Genomic DNA, 17,047 nt, shown 5'->3' on the forward strand with positions numbered 1-17,047 from the left:
CAGGGCGCGCTAGGCGCCAGGCGCGAGGCTTTAGGGGCGGGAGGCACTAAGATTGGCAGGTGCGACTGTCAATCACGCTCAGGCGGGATTAGGGCGGGAGGAGGGGCCTGCATGAATGGGGCGCGCGGCGAGCGAGCTGCAGTCGGCGCTCGCGGGGAAGCCGGAGTTCTGGCCGGGAGTGGGTGGGAGGAAGCGAAGTGGGGGGGGGGCGGGGGAGGAAGGGAAAGAGCGCGGGGGGCGGGGAGGGGCAGCGCCGGGGTGGTGCGCGGAGAGGCGAGGCGCGGGTGTGAGTGAGAGCCTTGGCCGCTGTGCCGGTCGTTCCTGTGCCGCTGTCTGCTGCGCCGCCTCCGCCCTCCTGGTCGCCTGCGGAACCCCGAGGAGCCCCCGACCGGGCCGAGGAATCGGGACTGGGGAATCGGCGCTGAGAGAGGAGCCGGGTCCAAGCGGCCGAGCCCAAGGCCCCCGGAGGTGGAGGTGGGGGGCTGAGGCCCCCAAGGGGGCCCCGCCGCGATGGGCAACCTGGAGAGCGCCGAGGGGGGTCCGGGCGAACCGCCCTCTGTCTCGTTGCTGCCGCCGCCCGGCAAGATGCCGATGCCTGAGCCCTGTGAGCTGGAAGAGAGATTCGCCCTGGTGCTGGTGAGAGCCGAGCCCAGTCCCTTCCCCCTTCTACCGCCTCCCACCCAGGTCCCAGAGCCCGGGGTGGGATTTGGCCGCCGTTCCCCCTCCGGCCCACCCCTTCAGTCAGGGCTTCCTACAGACCCCGGCCTCCGTTGCCTCTCCGGCAACCTCTGAGCAGCCTCTGGCCGGCCCCGACAGGCCGGTCGGGTACCTCCGGATTGACGCTTCAACCTCTGGACACTTAGGAGGAGGGATCCCCAGCTTGGGACCGTCCTAGACTTCTTTCTTATCCCCACCCTTCTACTGCCCTTCTCACTTCTCCCCACTTCCCGGACAGTTTCCCCAGATCCCTAGAATTCTCATTCCTAAGCCTCTGGCTGGTGCGGGGGAATTCAGAAGCTGGGGCCGGCCCACTCTTCAGCCTAAGTCAGGGCTCTCTGACTGGGGAGACCGTCTCTCGTGTTAACATGGACGTTTTCCAGGGAGTGGGTCCCACTCCCAGCCCGGACCAGATGTTTGGGGGAGGTTAGGAAGAATGGGGAGGGGGCTGGCAGCTCTTGAAGGAGGTGGAATAAAGAGTGATGCCATTCTACTTATTTTCAGAATGGCCTGCAGGCATCCTGCAAAGTTGTAGTGGATTTGCCTAAAAGAGCTGAACATGTGGATAAGCCATTTCATTAGTGTACTTTTCCAATTGAAACAATGTACAAACCATCCCACTCCACTTTTTTATGTTAAGCCCTAGTGTGGCTGATTTGCATTTTTTGCCTATGTTTCTTTTTAGTCTTTCTGTAGGTTTCCAAGTGATCGATACAGATGAGTTTTTAGAGTTGACTTTAGGAGAATACCATAGGATTCTTCTATGGTATGGGAATTGGACATTGATGCTGGTGGCTCTGTGGATTGAGAGGATCTGAGCTGGTATCACTGGGATGGAGCCAGAAATCTGTTGGAGCTAAAAATGAAGTTTTGGAGAGAGAAAGTAAACTAGGTGATGGAATATCTGCTAACAGAGGTAGAAGACTTGGGGAAATAATTCCCAGTTCCTCGAAGAACTAAGAGGCAGTGTTAATGCTGCTGTTATTGTTGGTATGGCCTGAAGCTCTGACTTTGCCTTTGCCCATGAGGAGAGGGATAAGTTGTAGACTTAGCAGCTGTATTGGATTTCATCTGCCTTGGAATAGGGAGATTAGATCTGTTGGCATCAGTGGAGCTATCTGAAGATCCTGGTCTCTCTGATGGTGGAGAGCCCAACATCGGCCTGCTGACACCACAGCCAGATCAGAGAGTGTCCACGGGGAAGCAGTGTTACTGGCACCTCTCTGAACCTGTCTGCCCACCAGCTTTGCAAAGGGCCAAAGGGATCTGGATCACACATCCTGTGGCTCTCTGCATTTCCCCTAGGCTCCTCGGGGATGGGTGAGTCAGTGATTACTAATGTTCTGTGGCCATCTCAGAGGCTGAGGAGGAGAGCCTGGGACTTGGTGCCCAAGAGAACAAGAAACAAGAGCTCAACTGTTGGGAAAAAGAGTGGGAGGGAATCTGCACTCTAGTGGGGGTGTGAAAACCCCCAGTGAGCTGGCATGAGGTAGCCTCAGGAATTGGAGAGAAAGAAGGAGAAGGAGGTGGACTGGGTGGGGGGCTGCCTTAGGTAGGGGCTGCCAGGCTATATTTGTTGTGAGAGTTAGAACCAGAGTCAATCATGTTCTCATTGGAGCATGGTCAATAAATTTATTTAGTTGGCAAATTGATGGCTTAGTATCTACAAAATGCACGTGATATCCTGGCTACTACTAGCCAGAGCACCCAGAGAGCCCAGGTTAAGCAAAAGACTGGACCACCCACTTGGAAGCCTTCCTTTCTGTATAAAGTTTAGATGTGTTTCCTTGTGGCTTTTGTTTTGGTCTTGTTTCTGTGTGCCTGAGCTGCTGCTGATGGGGGGTTGGAACAGGGCAGGCCAGGGCTAGTTAGCTGCCTTAAGAGAGAAGCGGATTTTACCTCACCTTTTCAATACAGGGAAATCATGCTCTTGCAGGCTTGAGTTCTGCAGGGGCTCTTGATGATCTCTTTTCCTTTGCCACTGAAACGTGCCCTATACAATATCCTTCAGGAACAATACTGGCTGTTGGAGGTTTGACCCTGGAATAGGCTCAGGTGTGCTTCTTGAATAGTCAGGAGAAACGAAGTATAGTAGAAAAAGCCACGGTCCTGTCTTAGCAGTTGTCTTAATCAGCCTGAGCCTCATCTATAATTTTACAATTTACTTATTTGTACGTTGGAGCTAATAACACCCATCCTGATGGGACTGTGAGAAATAGGTGAGCCCTGTAGGTACCCAGGAGGTACTGATACAGCTTAGCTGTTTTTCTTGATTGTGTGAAAGTGTCAGACAGGCTGTTCCTTTTTCACCCTTTCCTTTCGTAGGTTGTCAGTTTCACTGTGATTGATTTTCTTTCAGGAAAAACCAGTATTTGAGGGGTTTGTTGAGTGATGTACTGGTGTCCTGGTTAAGCATCTGGACTTGCACATCAAAGTGGGCCCAAGTGCTGGCTCTCCAGTCTTTAGTTAAAAAAGCCCTTGACCTCGAGCAAGTGACTTAATCCATTTGAGTGCCAGCTTCCCCTTATAAATAGAGATAGTATTGCCACAGGAGACTGTGGTGTGTATTTAATGAAACTGAAGGTCAAGTACTTAGCAGAGTCTGCATCTACTATATGCTCAGTAAATAGTAGCTTTTAAATATGTAGCTCTTAGCAGTGACTCAGATCTGAGAGCACTTGTATTTCCCAAAATGGAATTTAAGTTTAGAAATCTGATGAAGCCAGTCTTACAGGGTAAGTCTGCTGGTATCAGAAGGAGGGCTGCCCCAGGCCCAGTGTATCTATGGACCCCCCCCCCCAAAAAAAAAAGCACCCTGGTTGGGGAAGTTGTATCGTTGCTGAGTCAAGACCACAGGCGTGTTCCCATCTTTCTGATGCAGACACATGATCTGACCCACCGCCTGCCTGCCAGCTGAGGTTGGAGAGCTCTGGGGTCTGGGGCCCTGAGGTGATTGTTCAGGATGTTGATCCCAAGAGCCCTGACCTAGCCCAGTGCCCTCATCCACGGCTTCCCTGATGACATGCTAAGATACTGATTCCCTCACCCCAGGATTGGTTCCCTGTGGCTTCCATCATATCCCATATACTGTACAAATAGTATTTTCTGGATGTGCCCTGGTATGAAAATGAAGTTTTGGAGAGAGGAAGTGAACTAGGTGGTGGAATATCTGCTAACAGAGGTTTAAGACTTGGGGAAATAGTTCCCAGTTCCTCAAAGAACTAAGAGGCAGTGTTAATGCTGCTGTTACTGTTAGCAAAGCCACTGTGGCAGTGTGTCCTTGGGATTCTTCCTCACTCACCCTGTCTGAGTAGCAGCTCCCATTCTGTTGAGAAGTTTAGGGATGGGAAGTTTTAGGGGCTCCCCTTTACTAATACTAGGATGTGAGCTGATCTCTGGTCTGGTAAAGCCCCAGTCTGTACTGTGGCCCCAGCTAGATTACAGTCCACCCTCAGTTACTCAGAAGCCAGTGTTCTGGCCAGTAGCATCCTCCTTCCCTTTGGTAGAGAGGGGAGGCAGAGGGCTGGAGGGCGCTGAGAGGGTAACTGTCTGGCTTTTCTGCATTGCACCCCGGTTTTCTCTTTGCTGACTTATTATAGGCTTGAAACCAAGTCTAAAGGTGCTGACGCCAGAAAAAGCCCTGGATGTCCCCCAGAAGGAGGCTCTCGGCATGAGGGTGGGGATGCATTGACAGGCTGTCCCTGGGGTGGCTCTTTTTCCCCCATTTCCCTGGTGACTTGGGGTTTTGCTCTAAGTGTGGCACTGCTGTGGGAGCTAAACTGGCCTGGGTGCTGGTTGTCTGAGAGATTTTGACGGGCCTATTTTGACACACAAAGGGGCTGGGAAAAAGCTGGACTAAATATCAAGTTCCAAATGGCCATGGTGGAAATTTTTCTCCCAGCCCTGGGGATTTTGATGAATTAGTTAGGCTGGAATAGGACTTGTGGGAAGGAAAGGGCCCTGGGCGGCAGCTGGTCAGAGACCCCTCTGTGCAGAGGCCCCAGTGAGAAGACCCCAGGCCACAGGGAGGAGCTTCATTCCCTTGCCATTCCCATGTGACCCTGCCTTAGACTTGGGGGCGGTGTTACTTCCGAATGTGTGGGGAGGGTCTGGAGGGAAGGACTCTGTATCATTTGGGAATGTTTCTGATGCTCAGAAGGAGATTCAGGTGTTTTTGTTGATTTCCCTTTTTCTTTTAAAGTAATACGCATTCTCTAAAAAAAAGAATGGGTGATTAGAAGATTGAAGAAAAACAAAACATCCATTATTTTTTTAGTTCCTTTACCAGTATGTTTAAACACATTTTATTTTTTTCTCTGCATAGATGATATATATGTATATGCTCACTTTGTGATGTTTTTGTTGTTATTCTATAAGTTTTCCCAGGCTATTCATTGTGAACATTTTTAAAATGTGGGTACAATGGTCCAGCAAATGAGTGGACCATTGTGTACTTAGCAATCCCCCTATTGTGGGGTGTTTAGGTGCTTCTGTTTGCTATCCTAAACAGTGCTGTGATGAACATCTTGGGGTACAAAGCCTTTTCAGTATTTAGAGTTTTCCTTTGGATAGAAACCCAAAATTGAACATGCCAGGTTGCGGGATGTCTTTGAGTTTCTAAATACTCATTTCCAAATGGTTTTCTAAAAAAGGAGCCCTGCAGTGTGTCCTCAAAGAGTGGAGGGTTGGGAGTAGCTTCTTTTCTCCTGATTAGGAAAATAATACATGTTTACTAAGCAAATTTGGAAGTTAAAAATATAAAAAAGTACAAAGTATATAGAAGAATGTAATGAAGAGAATTAAAATCACCTGTGATCTTACTATCTACTGTTAGCATTTAGGATCATACTGTGCATATTGTTTTATACACTGATTTTTTATTTTACTATTTTAAGCATTTTCTCATTTAAAAAATATTCTTCCGTATCATAATTTCATGATACTATTCTGTGCATGCATGATACTATTCTCATTTCATGCATAGTATTCTGTGATATTGTATTTTATTATTGCCTTATATTTCTCCCTCTTTTTTGCTACTGTTAACGCTGGTGAATATCCTGCACATAAATATTTGTGTCTATCAATGATTTTTTCCTAGGATAAATACTAGAAGTCAAGTTATTGGGTTAAAGGGTATATGCTTTTTAATTTCTTTAAATTGATTTTAGAGAGAGAGTAGCAGGAAGAGAGAGAGAGAAACCTCAATTTGTTGTCACTCATTGATGTGTTCATTGGTTGGTTATTTTATGTGCCCTGACCAGGGATCAAACCCACAGCCGTGGAATATCAGGAAGATGCTCTAACCAACTGAGCTAGCTGGCCAGGGCAAGGGGATATGCTTTTTAAAGGCCTTTGAGAAATACACCTTCTGAAAAAGTTGTACCAGTTGGTTTTTCCACTCATAGTGTCAGTATCTTCCTTTCTGTAGAAGATAACAATTACTGGATGAGTTAACTTTTTAAAAACCTTTTCTAGTTTCATCAAATAGGAATGGTATCTTGTTTTACTTTGCATTTCTATCGACATTTCATCATAGGTGTTTTGGCCTTCTTTTGTTTGTGTCCTTTGCTCTTTGTTGGAAATTTATTATATATACATATTTCTATGTAACAAATGTATACATTTTCTATACTTTTTCATTATAAACTATTTCTCACATACAGCTATTATGTAAGATCAAAAATAAAATGTCCACCACTGTGTGTTCTTGAAATGCTTTCTGTCCCTTAAAACTTCTTCCTGCTGTCTTATCTGGGATGAAAAAGCCTATTTAACTTGGGACTTGTTGGGTCCGTTCCTAGAGCTGGGACGGTCCAGGTGGCAGCCACACCAGGGCCCCACTGCTCTGCCTGTGGGGAAACAACCGCTGCAGCTGGTGCGGACAGGAACTGGCCGTGGTGGGAATAGCTGGTCTTCACTGCAGTGAAAAAAAGCCAAGGTGGAGAGGAAATGAGACCGCAGATCCTCCTCTGCCCCTGAGGTTGCCTGGGAAGGCTAGCTGGAGCCAGGGCCCAGTTCTGTGGTCAGGACTGAAGTATCTGCCCCAGAGCTGACCGTAGTGGCACAGGGGACAGCAGGGCTGCTCCCTGAAGTTCGTGCTTCGTGTGTTATCTGGTCAGCCAGGCTGGTCACCTCCATTCTAGGGAAACGTTTCTCCTGAATCTGAGTTGAACTGAAGCAGTGCCAGGGAATGGCCAGGGGTTTGTTCCAGTTCGGAAGCGCACTTTGGAGAGGAGGAAGGACCTTTCTCATTTAAGATAAGAGGGCGCTGCCTCTGCACAGCTCCCTGCACGCCCTCTTTTCTCAGAGTACTTTAGGGCCCCCTCTGGCAATAGCACCAGATGGGAATTTTAAGGGTTTTTAAATTGTCATCCGTGAGGAAGAAAAGCGGATTCCAGAAAAGAGGTGAACGGGGTGACTAGAATTCCTGAGTCCCCTTTCCAGTCTCTCTTTTGCCTCCCTCAGCAGAGCCCTGTGTGTATCGTGTTCTCCTTCCGCATGGGGGAACGAGCCCCACCCTCCCAGGAGGATACGGTGGTACGGGGCTGCCTCTCACTCCTGGAGATACTCTGATTGTCCTTGTCTCCCACCCTCCTTTCTGCTTCTCTTTTCACCTTTCAGAACCCTCTTTCCAGATTGTCTTGCCCTTTCTGTCTCCCTTCACCTCACAACAAAAACGAGAGTTGGGAATTTCTATGTTGGGTGGGGGAGGACCTGGGTAGGGTTTTTTTTGGAGCAGTTTTCCCCCCGCCCCTCAGCTTTACCAATATGTATACTTGGTATACAGTTTCAGTTTATAAAAAGCACTTTGAGTTCCTTGTAAGGTGTTCTAAATAATGTTTAAACCACAAGGGACTAACAGAATGATTTACATAACAAACTTTGCGTGTAGAGGGACAGTTTGGGTCATTGTGTACCCCTGATGGTTCAGTTCCTGCCCTCATCTCTTCCCCTGTCCCCTCCCCATCTCTTACCACTTCCCCACCTTCATTCACGTTTCACCAGGACGTTAACTCCGGCTGGGCTGGCAGTCTTGCCTCTGGGTCCCTAAAAATATTGACACAGAAGATATGTAGCCTCTTTTTCCCTGCTTGCTCATTTCTACTCAGATCTAGACTAGAGAATGTCGTACATAGCCCCCCTCCGATTGCTCAGCCCCCTGCTAAGTAACCGGGGGTGAGCCTGGTGTTTGGGTACTTTAGGGGTGGTTACCCTGTTTTAAGGACTACCTATACCTTAGAGCAGAGTTAAGTTCTGTACCTTAGAGCAGAGTTAGTTTCTGCTCGGTTTTTACCAGCTTCCATGCAGGGAGAGGTGAGGCCATCCCTAGATCTTCCCAGTGTTTCTGTGAAACCTGAAGAAAAAAATCTTCTGGATTGAAGTAGTTGGTTTGAGCCTCTTGCTGGCTCAGGATGAATTGAAAGAAAGAGTGTAAGTTTGGGGTCAGAAGACTTGGTTTCTGATCTTGCTTTCTAGTAGTCCCCCCCCCCCACTGCCAGCTGAATGACCTTGAGCAAAACCTAGAACTTTTCTGAGCCAATTTCATCCTTTAAGAAATGGGTGATAATAATACCTACCTTACAGGGTATGCAGGATGCTTCAAGTAGAAAACATAGTGAAAATACTTTGTAATCTAATAAAGATTGTAATACAAATAAGTGTTTGTGGCATATACAGTACCCACGATACCTCCTCTGTTCCCTTAAGTGATTTTCAACCGGGGGAGGTATTGTCCCAGCAAGGAGTTTGGGGAAACAAGTGAGGATATTTTGTGTATCGCCTGGACTGGCGGTGAGGCGGGGGGGGGGGGGGGGGGGGGGGGGGGGNGGGGGGGGGGGGGGGGGGGGGGGGGGTGCGATGCTTCTGGCTCTTTCTGTCTGAACACTGGGGATACTAACTACCCTCAGGTGTGTGGGTCATCCTCACACAGTGAAGAATGGTCTTGCCCACCTTGCTGACAGCACCCCTGCTGAGAATCCTGCTAATCTCTACGTCCATTGTCCTGGGTCCCAGTTGGGGATGAAGCTTCAAGAGCAGTAGAAGTGAAGGCAGTAGTGTTTGGTGCTTCCGTGGTTTTCCCATTCTTATTCCCCAAAGCAGATCTCCTTCTATTACCTCTGTCTGTAGGTTTAGTGGCTCTTCTCTAAAATCTATCAAAAAGCAGCTTGGGGTGTGCATAGTTCACTGTTGACCTTTGCCTACCCCCTGGTTAGTTCATCAAAGCCAGGGTAAAAGTTCTTTTAGTTTGGGGATATACAGGGTCCTGCAGAAGGAAGGCTGGCTTGAATGTGGTTGGTAGGGTAATAATATGGGTGTAATAATTTATAGTTTTAATTTGAACATTCCACCTAAAATGTCAAATGGCGTGCTTGAGTGTGATATTGTTATGTTACAGAATTGCATGCTTTGGTTTTGTAATAAAAGGGGGGCATTATTTCTGCTGGACTCTGTACTTGAGAGATCTTCGAACAGTGCTTCTGAATCTTTTGGGTAACAGATCCTTTTTAAAATCTGATTAAATCTGTGATGCCTAATTCTCCCTCCCTCCTTTCATTTGCAGGCGCGCTCGGGCACGCGCACACACACACAGTATTTGGGCAGGGGGAGAGGTCAAAGCCCATTCTTGGGTCTGCTGGGAAATCGCCGGCCTCCAGCCTAGAGTGAGAGGGTAGTGCAGGCTGAGGAGAAGGCATGCTGGAGCTCTTGACATTTTGTGAGGAGAAGGAGCCTTGGTTATCAGTTCAGATAAAATGATGCCTCTGTTTGTGGTTCCAAAAAGAGCTTGTTGAAACTTGGCTGACTCCCCTTCAGGGAGAGATAGTCTGGCCTCTGGACATTTCCATGTAAACTTTGATTAAGGACACTTGGTGGAGGGGTGTGCCCCTTTGACCTATGCCCTCAGCATCTAGGAACATCCAGGTAGGGGTGACAGGATGTGCTATGACGAGCCAGGGAAACCAGTGGCATTCTTGTGTGGCCCAAAGTTGAGCTCATATCCTGAGTGCGGAGGTGCTGCTGGCCTACGCTGTGGCCCCCTCCTTCGGACAGGCCCAGGTGTCCCTAACACCTAGACCCTTGGCTCCAGGGTGTGCCTGAGGGATTTCACACGTCCAGGCTCTAGACGTGGCTTCTATGCTTAAACCCTCTTCCTTTTGACCGTACAAAATTTAAAAAAAAAAAAAAACAAAAAAAAAACCCAACAAAAGCCTACACCTCTTTTTGTCAGATCAGAATATTTCATACTAAAATTTTGAAGAAAAATTCAGATCTTTTGGGGCCTTTTAAAATTATGAATGAAATTTTTTTTTCAGGCCAACGTTAGAAGTGGTTTTTTTTTTCTGGGTGAAGACTCCCATCTCATTCCTTTGGGAATGGCTTAGTTTCTTGTCTCCACCAAGTGCTGGGATTTAACTCATATACATTAAGGAAAGAGAATGAACATTTGTTGGGTACTGCTGCATGCTTTTGCATTCAACTCGGCAGCAACTCTGTGAATTAGTTATTTCATTTCTGTTTTATAGGTGATGAAACGAGGGCTCAGAGGGGTTAACCAATTTGGGAAAGGTCTTACCTTAGATGTCACTTAAGCTGTAAGCAGAAATTTTTGGTTAGGTATTTTGTTCATGCTAAAAGGACTGCTAAAGGTACAACTTCTAAAACATGCTCATCCTTGATTAGGTATAGAATTAAAAATGTGCAGAAAAATTTGTGGAAGGATGCAAATAAAAGTGATAACCATAGTTAACCCTGGGATGCCCAGGGGGAACCATAATGGGAAGAACAAGAGTCAAAAGGAATTTAACTTTATGCTGTTTACATTTTTTTAAAGATTTTATTTATTTATCTTTAGAGGGGAAGGGAAGGAGAGCATGAGAGAAATATCAATGTATGGTTGCCTCTCATGAGACCCCCGCTGGGAACTGGCCTGCAACGCAGGCATGCGCCCTGACTGGGAATCGAACTGCGATTGTTTACATTTTTTACAAGGAGAATATACTTATGTCTTAGTTATATAATTAAGAGTTAAAAGAAAATTTCTTTATCTCAGTAGAAGTCAAGGAAATGAACGTTTAAATGATACACTTTTTAGGCCCTGGCTGGTTGTTTAGAGTATCATCGTCCCAACACACTGAGGTTGAGGGGTTCGATTCCCTGTCAGGGTACCAAATGAATAAAGGAATAAATACATAAATGAATAAATGGCATACTTCTAACACTAATTATCTGGGTGAAATTTTAAAGACTGACAGTGTCCATGGTTGTCATTAATGGTGCATTAATGATGGGGTAATTTGATGCGGATATTTTAGAAGGCGTTTTCTAGGGTCTATCAGTTTCAAATGTGCATTCCCTTACCGGCTGCCTCACCTTCAGGAAAGTGCCCTGTGGAACTGTGTGCACGTGTGCACGAAGGTACGTGGAAAGGATCCTCGGAGCTGCATTGTTTAACAGTAAAAAACTGGAAACAACTTGATTGTACATTTCCTGCCCAAATCTATTTCTCTTCCATTCGTCTAGTTACTCAAGGCAAATATTGGGAGTTATCCTTAGTATTTCCCTGTCCCTTTCCCCTGCCCAGTCTCTCAGCAAGCCCTGCCAATTCAGTCTCCAAAAATGTCTCAGATTTACCCATTCTCTGTCTCTGCTGCCACTGCCTCAGTTGGAGCCAACGTTGGCTCTTGCTTGTATTACATCCCACTGTCTGGGCTCCAGTTTTCTCTGCTGCCCCTTTCTCCAGCCTTCCATCCATTCTCCACAAAGCAGCCCAATTTAAAATATAAATCCATTAGCATCATTTCTCTGCTTTGTGCTTAAAAAAAAAAAAGGCAAAACCCTGGCCTTGGGCCTTAGGGACTGCATTATTTGGCTCCTGCTGACCTCTTTAACCTTACTTGCCTTCCTGTTTACTGAGCTCCACATTAGCCTTATTTCAGTTCAGGACAAGCTCCTTTCTGTCTCAGGGCCTTTGCACAAGCTCTTTCCCCTCCTGGAATGCCCTTTCCCTGGATCTTCAAATGGCTCAATCCAGCTTATACGTCAGGTCTCAGTTTTAAAAATGCCATCTCTGAGAGAGGCCTCTCGTCCTATCGTCCTTTGTCTCAGTGCCCTATTCATTTGTTCTTTTGTATTGTTTTGCATTTTGAAATTATTTGTGTGATTACTTGTTCATTATCTGTCCCTCCAGACTGTTGGCTGCGTGAGGGTGGAGACTCTGTGCTTATCACTGTGTCACCAAATGCCTGGCACTGGGTAAGCGGCTGTGGCTGATGGGAATCTCCAAGATATGTGTGCATAAATGTAACCATCTGGAAAGGCAATTGAAAGAAGACTATGTATACAATCCTTTATAAAAGCCCATGTGCTTGTCTGTTCATGTATAGGACAGGTGGAGGAATCAACACCCAGCTGCTGACTGTGACGACCTAAGGAAGGGGTTGGGTAGGACCGGGGCCTGAACAGCGACTCATCATTTTATTTTATCAGCTTTTGAGTTGATTGATTAAAAAATAATATGTACTTGTGTATTTATTCCTCCTTTAAGGGAAAAGGAAGGATTCAGTATAGGGGAGGGAGACTTAAGTTTTATTATAAAAAAAAGAAGGCAGCTCCTTTCTCTTACTTTCTGCACTGAGCCAGAGAAGAAAAGGGAGACAGGCCTCCAGGGGGGTCAGCAACAGGCCACAGCCCTTCCCCTCTCCTGCGCTGAGCTTGGAACGAGTTCTCAGAGTAGCAAGAACCCAACGAGATGCTCCTCTGCCCTGAGGCTGTATTTTAAGTTCATAAATGTAGGCATGATCTTAGTCCCCCAGACACAGCTAGCCTGTGTGTTTTAGCCTCCTTCATTTCCAGGCCAGTGAGAGCTGTGCCTCCAGCCTCGGTGGGGCTGCGGCAGGGGAGTCAGCGAGACTTCATGAGCTCTGGGCTCTGCTGCAGCTAAAAGTGTCTCCAAGTCAGGTCCGTGCAGCAGCCCTGACCCCCATGGAAGCCACATTCTCTGGATTCTTGCTTCCCAGGAACAACTGGCCAGCTAATCATTTTAACAGCTCACACTTACGAGTGCTAATCTCATGCCAGGCACCGTGCAGAGCTCTCTACATACATTATCTCATTAAACATCACAACTCTACCAAGTCGTTATGATTATCTCCATTTTATAGGTGAGGACACCGGGTTCCAGGGGGCTTCAATAGCTCATTTGGTATCACAGTTAGGTATTGAAGTTTGGACTTGAATTGAAGCAGTCTTACTTCAAAGCCCATATTCTTAATTACAGCCTCTTCCTCTTTCCAGGGTCAGCCCCCTTTGCCCTCAGGGCTGCTTTGGAGGGGATTGTCCAGATTATGGCAGGCGTAGGGGAAGTTCCAGAACGAGTCTTCCTTTGCTAAGACTTGTGGTAGAAGAATTTGGGCTGAGATTCATACTTGGGTTTGAATCTCAGCTCTCTCACTAAGACATCCATTATTCGACAAGTTTTTTTTTTTTTTAACTTATGTGCCAGCGATGCCACTGGACATACAGTGGTGAAAAAACAAATATCACTCTGTCTTCATAAGGAAAGATATTAAACAAATAAATGTTTAATGATCAGCTATGATACTTCCTTGGGAGGCAAAGAACAGATAGGAGAGCGCATAACCAAGGTTCCCCGCTAAACAAAGGCCAGAGACAGAGCCTTGGGAGCCTGTGAGAAACTTTCTGCTTTCATTTCATTTTCCTTCTTTCCTTGACTTGTTAAGGAAGTATGTCTCAGGTGCCCGCTGTATCCACAGCACTTTGCTGAGTGCTTTGGAGAATACCAAAGAGACAAGACAATGCTCCCAAAGCTGAAGAGACAGAATATTTATTTTGAACTGTACTTTGAATAACTAGGGAATGAAAACAAGTGTGTGTCTATGAGGCTCTCTTTGTGCCTCCGTTATGTTATCCATGAAAGGGGTTACTGTGTGTTTTGCCCAGTTGCATGTATTTTGAAGACCAGATGAGATTGGAAGGTTGATGGGCGTCACACAGCTACAGGCACAGAAGGGATGGGGAGTTAGGGAAGGGTCAGCATGGCCTCGGGTGGTGCTCTAAGGGGGGGGGGCATGTGATGCTTAAATCAGGTGGGAACTGGAGAGAGGAGGCTTCCCCCCCCCCCCTCCCCGGGCAGGAGCACAGGAGGGGATTAAAGGCGGAGAAGGAGCCAGCTGCCAGCTGTTCGAAAGGTAGCAGGGGCCCTGCCTGCTGGGATGGGGAAGGCCCGTTACAGACCCAGGTGAGCTGGCTCAGAACAGAGGGCCAGTTCTCAAGAGCTTTTGTCTGGAGAGTTGGGTAGTGCAAAAGGCTGTGGAGGCCTGCCTAGTGTCCAGTGAGGAGTCGAGATTAGGTGGTAAGTAGTTTCTGGCCATTTGTGGGTTGGTTTGTTATGTCGAATCATTGCAGCATATGAGAAATGCTTAATCCTTATAGATTAGAGAATCAGAATCATTTGCTTTAAGTAAAACTGGTTAGAAGATAATCCCACAGGTTACCTCTGAACTGCAGAAGTCCAAAAATAAAGAAGCTTCCATATCTAATTACCAGGTTTGGGCTAATTCTTTCCTTTGCTGAATGTATCTTACCTTCCTTTTTAGGTGAATCTGTCTTACCTTCCTTTTTAGAGTGAAATGTCATTTTGTACTAAATAACTTGTATGATTAACAATGCCTGGTTCGTGGCTCCTGCTCAGTACATCTCATTGCACAGTAGTAGTGTCCAATGTTTCAGCCACTTCCTACCTGCTGGTGTTTCCTCGAATACTGTGTTGGGGCAGGGAGCAGGGCAGAGGCACCCTCTCTCGGCTCGTCATCCAGGCCAGGCACTGGGGGGTTACTGTAGGTTACTTCTCCTTGCCTCCTCCATATGCCGCTGCTTTAGTTTCCCCGCATCACTTGCCTGGTCTGTTGTAACAGATGCTTTAGTGGTCTCTCTACTCCAGTCTTGTAAACCCAGCCCCCCGCACCTGTGTCACAGCCATGTGTGAAGGTCTGGGGAAGGGTTTCTAGGAAGAGAGAACCACCTGTGCAGGTCTTGAGGTGGAAAAGCACTTTGCACAGGTGGAGGAACCGAAGGAACACCAGACTGGTTGACAAGGATGCTGGAGAGATGTTCAGGGGGGCAAGTCCTAGGGGCCTTCTTGGCCTTCGTAAGGAGTTTGGATGTTAGTTGTAGGGGGAGTGACCTAATCTGCTTTATGAACTTAAAAGCTCACTGTGGCTGCTGTGTGGAAAGCCCTGGAATCTGGCTCCCCTCTGGGCAGCATATTGGCCTGAGTGGGACTGGGCTCCTCACTTACCTCTGCCCTTTCAGGTCTGACTGGTGCTCAGCCCTCATTGGTATAGCCCCACTCGGGCCAGAAAGGGCAGTGCCTCTGCTAGGCTGGCCCCAGTGTTTGGCGTGCCTCCCGGTGGCCTGAGCCTATAATTTGGTGGATTGGCTGGTTACAAAAATAAAAAGTGTGACCTATAACTAAAGCTGAGTGGATTCAGTAAAGAGGGAGCTTTTAATTTGCTGAGGTCCTGGGCTGTATTTAACTGGAGGAGAAATGTGTCTCCTCCCCGGGTTCTGCTCCATTTTCTCCCTCTAGTGCCTGCTCTGGGGTGGGTTACGGTTTGTGGGCCGGGGGTGAGCTGTGGGGGACTGGGAGGGGTTATTTGGAAGAGACACTAGGGTCCAGTGACAGGTTTGCTGGGACTTCCTGGGAAGTCAGCATTATCCAGTCTTGCTTCTTATTTAGTGCACTGGGATGGACGTAGTTTTTAAATGTTTGATTGTATGATCCCTTATTTATTCATTCAACCAAAATTTATTGAGTGTTCACTCTGTATGTTAGACATTAGGGCTACCATAGGGGGCAGAAGAGACGAAGAGACCTGCCCACAGAGCTCAGGTTGCTGTTGGTGAGAACAGCAAACACGTGTACAGAGATGTGATATGATGTTGATGCCAAGTAAGTGCCACGAGGAAAAAGAAGGCAGGAGGACAGAGAGTAAGGGGTCGGTGTTTTAGATAAGGCGACAAGGTGAGTCTTGGGGCTGACATATGAGAAAAACGAAATAGCAAAGGGCCAACACCATGGACTCTGGATCCCGGCTCCTGAGTGTTTCTCCGAGGAAGCGGCTCCCAGCGGGGGCACAGCCAGACTGGGCAGGGCTGGAATCGTGCTCCTGCCGGGGTGGGGTGGGGGCACGCCCAGCTGGGTCCTGGCCCCAGGTGGGCCCATCAAAGCCTGTGGTTGCCTCTTCCCTGCTCCATTGTCAGAACTGTCTGCAGGGCTGGGCAGGGTGTTGATTAACTGTAAACGGGTACTTACCTTTCCAGGGCTCCTCAAGTCTGGCTCTCGGGAGACTTCCTGAAGTCACTTTGTGTGTTCTTGGCTAGAGGAGGAAGAAGGAGTCTGGCCCTGGGGAACTACAAGGAGCATAGGGCTTCCTTCTGTAGGTGGCCAGTGCTCAGCCAGGCATTTGGCAAGAGCTTTAGGGCTCAACGGATTTGGGTTTGAATCCTGATCCTGCCATTTATTAGCTCTGTGACTTTGGGCCAGTGCCTTAACTTCCTTGGGCCTCAGTTTCTTTATCTGTATAATCAGGATAATACTACTTAGCTTCTAGGGATTTTGTGAGGATTAAATAACAGACCTAAAGGATCCAGGGCAGTATCCGGCAGAGAGGGTGCTCAATAAATTTTAACTAGAAATATTCTAAGACCCCTAACCTCTCTCGGAGCCAGGGATCTGGTGTTCAGGGGTCCAGTGAGAATATTCAAGAAGTGTGAGTTGCTGTGGGTGGGTGGGGACTGGTTCTGGGTACCTTAGGGCTGTAAAAGCACTCAACCGCACACCACGTATCAGCCGCCTCGTCATCCTACCCAGCGAGGTTGTCTTCGTGAGGACCTCTCCACGGGCCCTCGGCACCTCCAGGCACCGGCCTAGCCCTTGGCCAGCCCTTCAGCACATTTCACTTCCTGGTACAGCCAGGGAAGGATCTTCTTTAAGAGCCTTCTGGACGGGGCCGTTTACCAAGGCCAGCACAGCCAGCACAGGCCTGCCGAGTCGAGGCCTGCGCCCTGGGACTGTATCAAACTCCTGGTGGGCGCCTCTGTTCTGTGGGCTCATTTGCAGACTACAGGTCACTACGTCCCTTCCCCTCAGTGCCAGCCTTCCAGTGAGGCCCAGACAATGTTCTCCTATGGATGGAGGAGAGATGCTAACCAGGAAAGAGCATCTTTGTGTGAACCCTCTGTATCCAGAGTATACTTGGGCCCCTAGCTTTGGACAGACTTCTTGTTTGTGGTTGTGGTATTTTGTTTT

The 17,047-nt window shown here is 47.8% G+C and overlaps 1 protein-coding gene across 5 annotated transcripts in view; it reads left to right on the forward strand.

Annotated features, from left to right (window-relative positions):
• The first annotated feature begins 244 nt into the window (after positions 1-244).
• Positions 245-17,047, forward strand: part of FMNL3 (formin like 3) — a 52,770-nt gene continuing 35,967 nt past the window's right edge. For 4 of the 5 annotated variants that reach the window (XM_037031027.1, XM_037031030.1, XM_037031026.1 and 1 more), the window contains exon 1: positions 245-636. In XM_037031027.1, the coding sequence (XP_036886922.1) occupies positions 511-636 (126 nt within the window). In that variant the 5' untranslated portion in view covers positions 245-510. The remainder of the gene's footprint in view (positions 637-17,047) is intronic. The other variant, XM_037031029.1, reaches the window with a different exon arrangement.

Source organism: Sturnira hondurensis, unplaced genomic scaffold, assembly GCF_014824575.4.
Source record: "Sturnira hondurensis isolate 20B ecotype Veracruz unplaced genomic scaffold, ASM1482457v3 Scaffold0020903, whole genome shotgun sequence".
Taxonomy (NCBI): domain Eukaryota; kingdom Metazoa; phylum Chordata; class Mammalia; order Chiroptera; family Phyllostomidae; genus Sturnira; species Sturnira hondurensis.